Here is a 15,462-nt window from a genome sequence, read left to right as displayed (position 1 = left end):
CCTCCATTCCACTATGTCCAAAGCCACGTCTTCTGTCATTAAAAGTAAGTCCGTATCTATTTTCAATTCCAACCATGTTCTTTTGGGTCTTCTATTCCTCTTTTAGGACCAACTTGAATGTCTCTTCTAATTGGGGCTATAATCAATCAGCCTTCATTGAATATGCCCAACCATCACGGTATCAAAAGACCAAGGGTGTATGAGAACCCATACACTCAAAAAATCATTTTTCATGCCAAGTACATGGTTCCAATAAGGCACAAACAAGGAACTTATATTAAAATTGAAGTATCTTGAGACTAATAGTCTAACACAACACCCATTTGGTAGTAACCAGGTTACACTCCACAACTAACACAAGCATTCTCACTTTCTCACATTTCTAAATATGCTTCATAAGTACGAACAAAGAACTAATCCAATCTCAGCTTCAAACAATAAAGAAGCAAATATCCCAACTAGAACACAGAACCGGGCAGAGTGATTGTACCTAGAGAACAATCAAGAATTACCATAAAAATGAAAAAGAGGATATTTTCTGACCATTGAGTTCATAACACTAATCCATCATCAAGAAAAATAAATAAAACAAAATAACCCAAATAAATATCAGATTAGATTTGAAACTTACAGGATTGTATCAGCTTTAGGTTTCAAAGCCTCAATTCATCTAAAGAAACATATATAAAAATCATAACTTTGAAGAGACTTGTTCTCTTACTTATCGAAGAAAAAAAAATGATGCCTTTTCTCTCCATCCTCCAGCTTCCATCACAAAAGCAATCCTCCCCATAAATATAAGGTGTTTCTATCGAAATCTGCATCACAAAGAAGATCAATACCCAGGACCATTAACCTTGCCCACTGTCTGATTTCTAGGTACTTGAACCCATCCTTCGTCCATCGATTTTATACTTCCATTCAACCCATCGTCGACAAAATCACCAACTCGCTTCACCTTAACTTCCTTCGGTGGGATAGGATACTGCCCAGAGAAGCAAGCATAACAAAACCCCGAAGTGTCCTCCCCTTGTAATTTCTTCAAGCTCTCAATTGGCAAGAACGCGAGTGAATCACACCCAATAAACTTCCTAATCTCTTCGACACTCATCCTATTCGAAATCAATTCCTCCGAACTTGGCGTGTCCACCCCATAATAACAAGAACCGATAATTGGTGGGCTTGCAATCCTCATGTGAACCTCTTTCGCTCCTGCTTCCTTAATCAATCTTACAATCTTCGAAGATGTTGTCCCCCTCACAATTGAGTCGTCCACAACAACTACCCTTTGTCCTTCCAATACAGCTTGGACTGGTGCAAGCTTTAGCTTCACCCCAAAGTCTCTAATCTTCTGTGATGGCTCAATGAACGTTCTTCCAACATAATGTGATCTTATTAGCCCTTGTTCGAATGGGACTCCAGCCTTGGCAGCGTACCCAAGCGCAGCGACCACCCCAGAATCAGGCACAGCTATAACAACATCGCAATCCACAGGGGCTTCAGTTGCTAATATCTCTCCAAATTCACGTCGAGATTTGTAAACCGAACGACCAAATACTATTGAATTGGGTTGCGAGAAGTAAATGTGCTCGAAGATACACGCCTTCCTTTCTTGGTGAGGCATTAAACAAAGCGATTGAATCCCATCTTTGTCGACCACCAATACTTCTCCCGGGTTCACCTCACGCTCGTAAGTTGCTTCAATTAGGTCAAGTGCACACGTCTCGGAGGCAAACACAACCGCACCATTACTCCTCCTACCCATCACCAATGGCCTAAACCCGAATGGATCACGAACCGCGACAAGCTTGTCTTCTGTTAGAAAAACCATTGAATAAGCCCCTTGAAGTTGCTCACAAGCATTGACAATCCGTAGAAAGAAAGGTCGAGCCTTTGAATCGCGATTAAATGAAGAACAACCTCTGTATCAGAGCTGGTATTAAAGATTGAACCATTCTCTTCTAACATAACTCTTAGGGATCTATAATTCACTAAATTCCCATTGTGGGCAACCCCAACAGACCCAAATCTATACCCTGCAACGAAGGGTTGGACATTCTTGAGCATTGAAGACCCTGCGGTTGAGTATCGAACATGCCCAATTGCTGATTCTCCGGGAAGTTGATCAAGCTTTGATTCATTGAAAACTTCAGATACAAGACCAACACCTGTGATGGATTTAAGGACGTTATTGTGAACAGTAACAATACCAGCCCCTTCTTGTCCTCTATGTTGGAGGGCATGAAGGGCAAGATAGCAGAGACGAGAGGCTTCTGGGTCTCCAAAGAGACCAACAACACCACATTCTTCCCTTGGTTTATCATCAAATTGATGAGAGTTGATTAAATGATCATCTGGGTTTGTTTGAGAGGTGAAGTCTGAGGTGGAGTTGTTCTTGGAGGAGAGAAAAAATTGGGTATTTTGGTGAGGAAGAGAGAGAGATTGAGAAGATGGGTTTGTGGGTTTGGTGAAAGAAGAGGGTTTAAGGAGGGTTTTGGGAGAGACAGCTGAGAACTTTTTTTGAGATGATGGGTGTGAAGAGAAAATATGGGTTTTTTCTAGAGATGATGAGAAGGAAGAGAGATGGGTAGAAGCCATTGAGTCAGTATGAGATGGAGGAGACGAAGACTTCAAAGGAGAGAAGAAGCAGAAAGAAAGAAAGAGCGCGAGAAAGAGAGGGTTTTGGAGCCCTTTATTTGGAGTAATGCTAGCGTGACACAGCCTGACACTGTAATTCTCACGGTTCTGACGTACGTGGATACTAAGCCAGGTCACCCACTTAATGAGTCATCTGCCACGTCACTAAGTGAAATTGTAAAAAAAATAAAAAAAATAGAGCATCTTCTCCTTGTCCTCTCTGGTAAGTCTTCTCATCTACCTCTTGCACGATCGGTTGAGTCTTACTCTCTAAGTTAGATAAGTCTAGTTCAAGAAAATCCTTCTATGTGAGAAGTCGTGATGGTTGCTAATTTGATATATATTATACAAAGAGACTTGAGTTGAAAAGGAGGAAGCTAGTTGGAGATCACATTTAAAATTAATGAGGTTGAATTCATGTCTAGTACTTGGAAATCAATCTAGTTAGATTGTTGACTCATAGTATCAAGATTGCTACCACTACAAAAACTAGGGCTTTTGGAGGCCCTTATTTTGGGCGGTTCGGTTGAAGCGTCGAAATAAATAAACGAAAGGGGCTTTCGGAGGCGATTTTGTCGGAAACGCCGTGAAAGAACAAAATCATCTTCAACGGAGGTTGATCGGAGGCGTTTTCACACCGGCGGTTCTAGGAAAATGCCTCAAATTTCAGACTAAGAAGGACGTTTTTTGAAAAACGCCGCACAAACCAGATCAAATGAGGGCGTTTTTAGGAAAAACGCCACAAAATCCAGATCAAGTGGGCATGGAAATGTTTTGGCGCGATTTTTTTCGATCTGCCCTCTCTCTCTCTCTCTCTCTCAAAATCGTTCCGTCTCTCGATCTGTTCACGCTGAAGTGTTCATCAGGTTTTTTTCTTTTTTTCAATTTTTCGAGCTCTCGATTTGTTCTAGTGGTAGACCTATCTATCTAACTCAGTGATATTGGGTTTTTTATTTGTTATTTCTTCAGATCTGTGTGTTTCAGCTCTTGGTCTCTATCCATCTCTCTATAATCTTTGGTTGTTTTGGTGCTAAGGTTCATCAGGTTTTGGGTTTTTTTTTTGTTTTTTTGTTATCAAAACTTTAATCAGGTTTGATAATCTATTTTTGGTTCAATTTCAAATCGAAACCCTAATTTCGTTAGTGTTGATTCGATTTTTGGTTCGATTTCAAACCAAAATCCTAATTTCTATAGTTTGATTTTATTTTTGGTTTAGTTTCAAATCAAAACCCTAATATCTCATTTTTATAGTTAGGATTTTAATAAAAGAATGTCGTACTTTTGATTACGGTGTGGCAATGGATCCTTGAACACTAGATTTCATTTTCCTGGTTTTTAATATCGAGAGGAGATCATCTCAGTAGAGGCTTCCTGCACTGACAAACACGTTTTTTAAGGTTTCTATGGAGAAGGAAAAGGTTTGATTTCTTTAATTTTGCTTTGCTTCGATTTATGTTTTTCTCTTTCCCTAATTCATCATCTTTAGAGAGCTTCTCTACAATTTGAAGTCTTTTTAGCACTTAATTTCAGTGTTCTTTTCCATAGTTGTGAAATTCACAAAACCTAAATTACTGATTGTATAGGTTGGTATACAAGATTGGTTGAGATTATGATACAACCCTGATTTCAATCACGTTTTGGACAATAGTCACTTCAAACCTGGAAATAAGCACTTTAAACCTGCGAAATGGTCACTCTAAAACCACCAAATTCGTTACCGTTCTGAATTTTTCTTTAACGAAAATGTGATCATTCACGTGTTGGCAATTAAAATGAATAGTTAGGCAAAATCATAAATAATTCATTTTTAGCTCACGAAATGGTAATTCACCCAATTATTTACATTAGAAGTAATAACTCTCTATTTCTCAAAACTATTAATTACAAGTTTCAAATGGATACTTCTAAGTCACTATTGTATCAAGGTCATAGAACTTGGTATACTCTATTCAAAAAACATATTTTTGTTATTTATTTTTGCTTTTTGTCTATCGAACAGTGACTTAGTAAGATACTTTGTTTACAGGCTATGGCTTCCATGAAGATGGATTGAAGGTAATGATTATTGGATATATCCTTGATGTATTGGTAATATTTGCATTTGAAACAATCTATAGTATTGTATCCTACTCATGTCCAATGATATATGGTCTTAAGCAAATCATGGTGATTCCTATTTACTTGTTTGATATATGCTATGCAAATAAATTCTGGTTCTGTTGTAGGTTGGCATGGTTGTTGCGTATAGTGTTCTTGGAAAGAATTGTGTACTTTCGGGAGACAGAAAATATATGGTTCCTTTTCTGATCGAAATAGGAGCGTGCTTTTTCGTTACTAGGTTCCTTGAGAATTTTATCACTATAGGTTGTTTAATGTAAGTCCATTTCCTAGTTATTGACTGTAGTATTATGAGTTACTAGTGTATTTTTGTGTATTTTTTATTTATTTATATTGGTAAATGCTTGGTTAGTATAAGAATATTGTTAATTGTTAATAGTTAGCATAAGAAGAATAGGTTCAAGGGGTGGTTTGAACTTCGGACCTGGGAACAACCTCCACAAGTCTTACCACTTAGTTAAGTGGCACTTCTTGTGTTTGTTTTTTTTATTTCCTAAAACTTCAAAGCATGTTTTCTATGAATTCTATAATATTTCCATATTTTTCGAAATTCTAAAGTACCCCACGCTTACCGAAATATTTCTTTTGCCTAGCTGATGAAAATGTAAATGAAATCGAAATTTGAAACCTCGCTTGTTTGCCCATAAAAAAATGCTAATATGCATGCGTTCCATACTCCATGAACTGCATAACTTTGATTTCCTCTGTCAAAAACCGAGTAATGGTTTTCTTGTGAGTGTCAGGTTGGAGGTACTTTTAATTGGCATTATGCATTTTTTGGGGAGGCCATCTTGATGCTTCCATTTGTTGTGCTAGACCTTTGTTATGAAACCTTTGCAATTGAAAGGTGCATGGTTTGTCATGTATTTTATCTCTCATTTCTGATTTTTTATCTTGTTGCTAATATTTTTAGATGTTGTTAACAATTTGTAATTGCAGGTTTTGTTTCCATTGAATCAAAAGAAGCATCTTTAGAGACAGTTGCGTATGAAGTTGAAGGTACTGCACATGCCATTACTTTGGACTGTTGCTACACTAAATTATCTTTCTTCATATGTACCTATGTTTCACTTTTCTGATGAAGCCCCATGCACCAATGCTGAATGACCTAACACATGTCGTGGTTGCATAAATACGCTTAGAATTTCATTGAATTCAGTGGGCCCATAAATGTTGGCATGTATAAAATACCCAAATGAAAAGTTCACTAGATAAAATGGAGTTTTTGAAGTAAGGAAGTTTTTTAATGAATGCTTATAACATTGATATTAATGAAATTATACAATCCATCATTGGAATTCAAATGGTATTTCTTAGATAAATTCTTGAACTATAATCTTTATAAAAAGATTGAAAATCTTCTTTATTGCAAAAGTTCTATTGATATAATCAGTGCCCTTTTACAGTTTGAATCCTATTTTAGTAGATGTTAAATATGACAATAAAAAATGTATACGAGTCACCTAATATCACCTAACATAACATGGATGACAAGAAATTTATGTTCATATATGTAGTTTGAATATTGAGAATTGAGAGAGTCAATTAGTGATGGAAACTTTCAATTTAATAATGAAGTAATGATACATGATTCTTATTTTTCATTCCTCTATGAGCCTAGAATAGTGTTTCTATTAAAAAAAATAGTGAGATCATTCAATTCATAAGATTTTTCTTTTAAGCTAATTTATTTTTAAAAAAATCAAGAAAATCAAATAAATATATGCCACTTGAGTTGTTTTGTCATTTTTGCAAGTCTTTGTATAAAAGCTTATCACTATATGTTGGGTTAGGGTGTGGTTTGGAGCGCATATACGTAATCATAGCATATACGTATTTAATAAAATCTACCCGGGTTTCTGTTTTAGGTCTGTGCTACTAGGGTGTATTCCATCTTATAGTAGGTGGTCCAAATCCCTTATCTCTAAAGGTTCACTTATCTCTAAAGGTTTAGTGTCATTCACTGGATTATAGTTAGAGGCAGTTCCTTACCCCTTATCCTAGTTCTTTCATGAGTGGGTAGGTGACTCCCTATCAATCGTGCTCTCTCCTCTATGCAGTAATATATAGTATAAAGACGACGAAACTCAATTCTAAAGAGGTCTGTGTACTAAAATAGCTCTAGTCAAAGCTTCATGTGGCTAATGCTTAGGCCAACAATTCCATTTGGTTAGGACCCCCCCAAGCCTAAAGCATGGCGTAGGCAAGCACTCTGGCTGAGGTTGATTTTGTTTGAGATTTTTATTTCTTGTTGTAGTTTGGGATTTGTAGTTAAATTTCTGTTGATAATTTCATACAAAAAATAACATATCTTTAATATTTATACTTATGTAGTTTAGGGTATAGATGTTTACTTTCTCTTTGTTGAAGAATGATTTGATTTTCTGTTTTTACACAGGGATTCCTCAATGTTACATTTGTATAGACAATACCCACCACGGTCTTCCCAGAACTCTGTAATTCGTTCGGTTAAGCATTCATGAGTTCTTAACTTGACCAAAATGGCACAATTGCGGAGTAGCTTTCTCATCGATAACCAACTTACTAACATCCTTAGAGATGTGGAAGAAGAGTAAGTCTATATTATATATCCTATTCTAGTTTGTGTTTCCTATTTCAATTTTTTTTTCTGTAAAATTCTTTTCTTTATAGTACTTTGAGAGGGAGAGCGTATCTATAATATGATAAGCTTGCAAAGTTCGGGTTATCCAATGAAGATGTTTTCTCGAGAAAGGTTTTTGATGGAGGGAGGGAGTTCATGAAAGAGCAGATTATGAGAGCAAGCTTCTATTTCAATGAGGCCAAGGAAGGAGCTTCTCATCTTGATAAGGATAGCCGTTGACCGGTATCTTTCTTTCTATCTTTGATACTCTTTCAATTACAACAATTGAGACTTATTGTTCCTCAACATAAATTCATATTTGCAATTTCAAATAACTTGAAAGTCAATGTTTTCTCAGATTGGTAGATCTGCCTCTGGTTTCCCACATGGCATCATCGATCCCATTGAAGTATGTAAATGGATTGCTTCAATGTCAACTAAAATTCTTTAAATTTATTTTGGTTTCCTTCAACAAAGATTTTCATTGAATGCTCCTTAATTGTTAGGAGGTATCATTTGTTCCTTCTTTCCCTCCCTTATGAACTCATTTATGCAGGAACTTTGTGAATTGGCATCCCATTTTGGAATTTGTTTACATGTCGACCTCTGCCTTGGTGGCTTCGTATTGCCTTTCGCTTGTAAGGTTGGGTATGTTTTACTTGATTGTCTAATAACTTTGAAATATTGCTTTTGTTAATGATTGCTTCTAATTAATATTCATTGATATATTGGATGTGTGGAAACAAATCTATTGACAAAGAAAACTAATCCATCAAATATTGTGTATCCAGAAACCAATAGGACATAAAGCCTTGCTAATTGTCTCTGTCTTTCTGCATGTTTCTGTTCTCTGCATTTATACATTTGAGTTTTGAAAGTCTTGTATGTCCCTTCAAAATTCTAATTTAATTTGTTTCATTACTTGTTTGTGAAGGATTGTTTGACACCAATCATATAAACTATTGGTTCAATAATTGCATCCCCTATTTGATCTTATTAAGGTTGAGACCATTGGCTCTTTCTTACTTTGAAGAAGAATTAGTTTTAGAGTCTTCCATACTTATTCAGGTTGATATCATTAGCTTTTTCTCATTTTGAAGAAGATTTTGTTGAGTCCTACATAATTTTGTAAATGGTATAATTTGCTATTAAATGTCCAATAGGTACACATCCTATCAATATAGATCTACTGACATGTCATCTTTTGGATGGACCATAGCATTTGAGTCACCATTTGGAGGTTTCTAATTGTTTGACAGAAGAACCATCTAGAATCAAGTGGTATCATCCCATTAACGTGATGTTGGTCCTTAGAAGAGTGGTTTTTCAATTAGATGCTTTTGATTTAACAATTTATGTAATGCTATGGTGCTTTGTGGAACCGTCCAAGTTTTTAAACCCTTCTTTATGATTTGCACAGTCAATGAAAATAATTTTACGTCTCTAGCATTCAAGTCTTAAGTGGTTTTGGTTTTGCAATTGACTAAGAACCACCTTATTTTAATTAATTTAGACTTCTAGGTGAACATTCAAACTTGGATAAATGTAGTCTTTTGTAATCTTTCTAGGATGCAAAGATCCATTATTGTTGTGTGTTTAGTTTATCGTTTTAATTATAAAGCTTTTCCAAAAGTTGGTTGAACTCCTTTCACCACCTACTCTTCAAGAAGTAACATAATTCAATTATTCTTTTATTTGTCGATATTTATTATTTTGCACAATTTTCCCCTTTCTAGGTACCCAATTCCACCCTTCAATTTTTCTATTGAAGGAGTAACATCGATATCGGTTGATGTACATAAGTATGGGTTGGCTCCAAGGGGAACTAGTATAGTTCTATATAAGAATCACACCATTAGAAAGGTATTGTTTTCTATCGATTAATGTTTGAGTTACTTATTTTGTTTATAATTCATAGAGTTGCCTCTTATTTTATAGTGAAAATATTCGTGAATACGTACTTTGTTTTTTGATTTCGTAGATGTATGCTTGGTATATTGTAGTTTATGTAGCATAGACCTCCACACAACACATTTACAGGTTATGACATCTTTTTATAAACATGTGATAAGTGAAATGTGGGGTGCCAATAGCAGTTCTTTTTCTTTATATAATTACAGGTTTTATTTTGGAATGAATATTTTATTAATTTTTTTTACAACATTAGAGGCGGTTTTGAACTGCCTCTAATGTTGTTTTTTTTTAAAACTAATTTGTTATTAGGGGTGGTTTTGAAATTGCCTCTAAAATATAAAAATCGCCTTTAAATAACAATATTTAGAGGCGGTTTTAAAACTGCCCTTAAATTATTATTATTAGAGGCGGTTTTCAAATAGCTTCTAAAATATAAGAACCGCCCTTAAATCATATTCTTTAGAGGCGGTTTTTAAACCGCTATTAAATTATTATTATTAGAGGCGGTTTTAAAACAGCCTCTAAAAATATAAAAAATGCCTTTAAATCATTATTTAGAGGCGATTTTAAAACCGCCCTTAGTTGGCCACTAAAAAGAATCAGCGACACCATTATAGTGGGCGGTTTTGACTAAACCGCCCTTAAATATATTGGAGGCGGTTTAGTCGAAATTGGAGGCGGTTTAAAACCGCCTCTAAATACCTCATATTTTGTAGTGTATTAATTATTTTTACAAATACAACTGAAACACCTATCTAAGAATTGATCTTTTACAAAAGATTTCTATTTGTGGTTCAGAACCCACCCTACTTGTGTATCCTAGATTAAAGTTTCCTTCAACAACATCTTACAAGTTGGACTAGAGAATTAAATAGTTTTGATTCTACCTCCCAATCATCAATTTATTAAATTTTGATTCAAATTTACTTTTGGAGCATCCCCAAATTGAAAATATAGTGAAATATTTCTACAATATGAAAATAACATAACTTTATTAGAAATGATGAAAATATTGTGAAAATTTATTTTGACTCTATTCAAATAGGGAGAGAAGAGGAGAAGATATAACAAGGAGAGAAGAGGAGAATTGGAGAAGACGTCTTTTTTTTTTTTTTTTTTCAAATTTCATTTAATGACATGGCAGCTGACTCATTAAGTAGGTGACGTGACTTAGTATCCACGTCAAAACTGTGAGAATCACAGTGTCCAGGTTGTGTTACCCCAGCATTACTCTTTCTATCGTGGCTTTTTTGGTTGGGTGAAGGGAGAGAGAGAGAGGGTCTGATGGCATATTTGTTGCTAAATTGGGTTAATTTGAAGGTGGCAGGTTAAAAAGATGTGATTATAATACCTTTTATGTAAAATTTTGGTGGAAATGGTTTCTTATCGAGAATGGAATTTAGGGTTTTTAATGATTCCTATCCCTCGTTTAACCCTTTTGATAGTATTAGAAATAAGGGTTTTTGAAATGTATCCATATTTAAAAATAATTATATTTGATATATAATAGTTTTATCCTTATCTTTCTTATATTATTATTATTATATAGATAAATTTATGTCTAGGGAAATAATCAAAATAAGGGATTGATTTTTTGTTGTTGTTGTTGTTATATATATATATATATAGGGTAGCGTTATTTGGCCAACAGTTTGGCAAACACATTTTTCAAAACATGGGTTAGAGGTCTTGGAATGGACTGATTTTTTGGTGAGGATGATCTCTACGGTGAGGAGATCATCATCACCAAAACCAGCCTATTCCAAAACTTCTAACTCCATCAAAAATGATTTACAAAAAATGGACGGTTCACGCTTTTTCAACTTGTAAACTGGGGCTAGAAGTTTTGGAATTAGCTGATTTTTGGTGAGGATGATCTCCTCACCGTAGAGATCATCCTCACCAAAAATCAGCCCATTCCAAGACCGCTAACCCATGTTTTGAAAAAGTGTTTGCCAAAATGTTGGCCAAATAACGGGACCCATATATAAATATGGGAAATGTTCAGGAACAAACATTTTGGCAAAACATTTTTCAAAACATGGGTTAGAGGTTTTGGAATGGGCTGATTTTTGGTGAGAATGATCTCCTCACTGTAGAGATCATCCTCACCAAAAATCAGTCCATTCCAAAACCTCTAACCCATGTTTTGAAAAATGTTTTGCCAAAATGTTTGTTGCTGAATGGGACCCTATATATATATTATATTTTTTTTAATTGCAAAAATCGAGTAAAGCTATAGCTTTGTATTAGGGTAGAAATCAGAATAAGACTAGCCTTACTAACTTAGAAAATTTTCAAATGTCATTAAGGATCGTTGAACTCACCTTGTGCATCCAAAATCATGATCCGATCCCACAGGGATGTAGAGGATAAAAGTTTATCAACTTAAAAAGATTATTTTTCACTGTTAAATTTTTATTTTAAATTAGAGTGTTCGATAATGTCCATTTTCAAAATCTTAGATTAAGACTAAAATCTAGAGGACTATGGTATTGGGTTGCCAATTTGATAATCCATTTGAGCTCAACGACCCTTGGTAAGATATGAATTCTTACTAAGTTAATAAGGGAAGTGTTTCTCTTAATAAAGCATTGAATTGTTAGCATTTTAAATAAAATATGGGTCTAATTACTGACGTGAAAGCTTAAAATTGTGGATTGTCTAGTGATTTCAAGAAAAAAAAATGTTGGACTATCTAATGTGTTAAATCGTTTTTTGTAATTTTTGAAATTTATTATATATTTTTATAATTAATTAAAATATTAATCTTTTTTTCATGATTTTTTTATATTTTTAATGAAATTAATAAATAGGTGATAACAAGAATTAAACACCCCTCTAGAGCAACTCCAACCACGGGCTTCAAAATGGCATCTTCTTCATTTTGAAGCCCCCAAACCAATTTTGAACTCCAACCATCCATGGCCTCAAATCATTATTCACAACTTTAAAACACTATTCACTTATATATATATATACAACTTTAAAACACTATTCACTTATATATATATATACATAAAAATAAAGGAAAGAGAGTTGTTATTGGCACTCCAACTTTTACTTATTTTACTGTCCAATTAAAATAAAAAGCATATTATTTTGCTAAATTACCCTCATTATTTTATTTAGAAAGAATATATATATATATATATATATATATATATATATATATATATATATATATATATATATATATATATATATATATATATATATATATATTTAATTGGTGGTTCACAAACTATATATATAATATAATTTAGTACAAATCTTCATCAAGCTGATTGATTCATTGGTTTGGTTTGATTTTTAAAATAATGAAGGAAAATAATTTAAGTTTAGTTAAGGATACAAATGGTATTTAAAATATATTACATGAAAAATAAGGATAAAAATGATATTTATTTATAATAAAAAAAAGGATGTAATTGATATTTAAATAAAGGATGAACAGTGATGGAACCCAGGACTTCAAAAGTCTATGGGGCTTTAAATATAGAGCCGTGAATAGTGATTTGGAGCCATAAGGCTTCATCTCTAAAAATCAGAGTTTTACAATCCGATTAGAGATTGGTGTTGCTCTAAACTTAATCAACTAAACTAAGTAGTAGCTTCATATGGCTTAGTAGTTACTCAGTCAAAAATCATCTTCTATAAAAATAATAAATATTTTATGGGTTGGGATCCATCGACTCATGTGAAGAATGACTCACAGAAAAAACACATAATCCCAACCATGCAAACATGAAATCCAACGATTGAAATTTATTCTCGAAATAAGTTTCATCGTATAAATTTTGACAGTTGAATTTCATGTTTACACGATTGAGATCACGTGTTTTCTCATGAGTCACGCAATCCCATCACATATTTAAATCATTAAAAACTTGAATACTATATAAAAAAAAATATCTCATATTAACTCAATCAATTATGAATAACTTTATTAATATTTTAAAATATCAAACGAGTCGTCTAGAATCTCAAACAAGTCAATGTGATGGATGATTCACATTGACCATCTTATCCGCATCCATAAAAGGCAACACCTGGTTATTAAAGATTTTGGAGGTGAACGCACCAACAAAATTTAATGTTGAATTCATATTCATAGGTAATTCTCAAGGTGACCAAGGAAAAAAATAATTTGTTGAAATTCGAAAAGACTACCGTGAAGTAAGATGTTGAGAAATTGAAGCTCAATTGTGTTGACATCTCAATGGAAGCATTCATAAATGGAAATTCACCTTCTCGATAGAAGCCAAAAGCAAAGTTTTTGTAGTATTTTTTTTTACAGATGAAAGAGGAGAAAATGATAAAAGTGAAGTTGTCTAATGGACCGAAATTGTGGACTCATGTTTCCTCATCAATTGTACCCTTATTTGACAACAAATCTTCTTAGGAAGTTGATATTGGTCGGTTAACTTACTTGATAAAGTCTTTGGGTGATGATATTATCGACTTGGATTCAAATTCCATCAAAATCGAGTTATTAAACTCATTAAAGATAGGTTTACCGATAAAAAAAAATGTTGATAAAACTTGTGAACGTTAATACTACATGCCGACGATCAAATTCTGTTGTTACCATTTTTCCTAATAGAAAAGGGTTTCCTAACATTCGAAACACACAACAACATAAAAAGACCAAAATGTATTAGGTCATCAACAGATACTATTTTTTGTTGGAGCTAATCCATCCAACAAGATTCTAAATTCTAATAGATGGCATGTAAAACGGATTTGATGAGCAATTAAAGGTTGTTGGATCGAACCAATTAAAACACTCAATTACTAAGCCAATTCCATAGTTGAACTTATTGAGGAAATAAACAACTCTTCAAGGTGATTCTTTGGATATTCATCTTGATGTTTATACATACATCTTTCAGGCCCTACTTTCAAGACAAAGAAATTCAGATTTCTATCATATTTTAAACTTGCAAATCTAGTCAAATTTCTTCTTCTTTATTAGGTTTAATAGAATCTTAGTGCTTAAATGTAAATATATTCGTGAAGTCAGGTCATGCCTTTGAATCTTTATACGTCTTTTAACAAAAAATGTGACTATTTAATGTTATACACGTGTCAAGTGAGATGACATGTGACCTGCTAAAGCAAAAAAAAAAATTGTTGATATTCCATTGAAATAAAAGCAAGGTATTATCAGAATTCTATTATATTCTGACACTTAAGACTACACTACTACTACTAATATGTATATATATATATATATATTACTATGACTTTTCAAGGGCACTACATCATGATTATGACAGTCTTAGTCATTGAGAAATTTGGATTGGAAATTCAAGTGGAAGGTTGTAGGTCCCAAGACTAATTCTATTTTTGATATATATATATATATATAATATATATATATATATTATATATATAATATATATATATATATAATATATATATGGGGGCGGTTCAAGGGTCATATGAGAAAACAATGAAAAAACTTTCGTTTTTCAAAATAAGAGTTAGAGTTTTTGATTGAGCTGATTTTTTGCAAGGATGGTCATTATGATGAAAAGATCATCCTCACAAAAAATCAGCTTAATCAAAAACTTCTAAATCCATCAAAAGTGATTTACAAATTAGTGATAAAAATTGATAAAAAATCGACGGTCCACATTCTAAATCACTTTTAATGGGGTTAGAAGTTTCAGATTGGGCTGATTTTTTTTTTTTTTTTTGGATGATCTTCCCATTATAGAGATCATCCTCACAAAAAATCAGCTCAATCCAAAATTTCTAACCCATATTTTAAAATTTTATTAAAAATGAAAGTTTTTACATATGTTTTCTCTTATGGCCTTTGAACCTGACCCTATATATATATATATATTACTATGACTTTTCAAGGGCACTACATCATGATTATGACAGTCTTGGTCATTGAGAAATTTGGATTGGAAATTCAAGTGGAAGGTTGTAGGTCCAAAGACTAATTCTATTTTTGCCTTTTATCTTGAAAAGGAATCCCTAAGTAGTGTAGACCAAGAGAAATGACTAATAAACGTACGAACCACATAGTTCCTGGATGGGCATATTCAGTGCACACAATCACACTTTGATGTCAACTTACTTGTCTTCGTGGAGTTCTAGGTCCAATAACAAAGTGCCACGTAATCCTCTTTCTCTCTCTCTAATTTTTGGTCAATTTATTGAACCCACACATA

The 15,462-nt window shown here is 33.4% G+C and overlaps 1 protein-coding gene, 1 long non-coding RNA gene and 1 pseudogene across 3 annotated transcripts; 2 read left to right on the top strand and 1 right to left on the bottom strand.

Moving 5' to 3' along the window:
* Positions 1-584: 584 nt before the first annotated feature.
* LOC147391592 (amidophosphoribosyltransferase, chloroplastic pseudogene) lies at positions 585-2,692 on the bottom strand (annotated as a pseudogene).
* Positions 2,693-2,962: 270 nt separating this feature from the next.
* LOC147391591 (uncharacterized) lies at positions 2,963-5,311 on the top strand. Its single transcript, XR_015183156.1, has 3 exons — positions 2,963-4,055; positions 4,664-4,692; positions 4,863-5,311. It is a non-coding gene; the product is annotated as an uncharacterized LOC147391591 (long non-coding RNA).
* A 1,638-nt stretch (positions 5,312-6,949) lies between these two features.
* Positions 6,950-9,410, top strand: LOC147391590 (uncharacterized). 2 transcript variants are annotated; one of them, XM_086459558.1, is made up of 5 exons: positions 6,950-7,327; positions 7,408-7,600; positions 7,716-7,766; positions 7,914-8,000; positions 9,094-9,410. In XM_086459558.1, exons 2-5 carry the CDS (start codon positions 7,551-7,553, stop codon positions 9,239-9,241), a joined length of 336 nt encoding a protein of 111 aa, XP_086315684.1. In that variant the 5' UTR covers positions 6,950-7,327; positions 7,408-7,550; the 3' UTR covers positions 9,242-9,410. The 2 variants fall into 2 exon arrangements, with proteins under 2 accessions (XP_086315684.1, XP_086315685.1); XM_086459559.1 differs by having other exon boundaries at positions 6,962-7,327; positions 7,914-8,005; positions 9,094-9,409.
* Positions 9,411-15,462: the final 6,052 nt, after the last annotated feature.

This window comes from Akebia trifoliata, chromosome 11 (genome assembly GCF_017979445.1).
Source record: "Akebia trifoliata isolate Shusen 1 chromosome 11, ASM1797944v1, whole genome shotgun sequence".
Taxonomy (NCBI): Eukaryota; Viridiplantae; Streptophyta; class Magnoliopsida; order Ranunculales; family Lardizabalaceae; genus Akebia; species Akebia trifoliata.
This window is presented reverse-complemented; position numbering and strand designations above follow the sequence as displayed.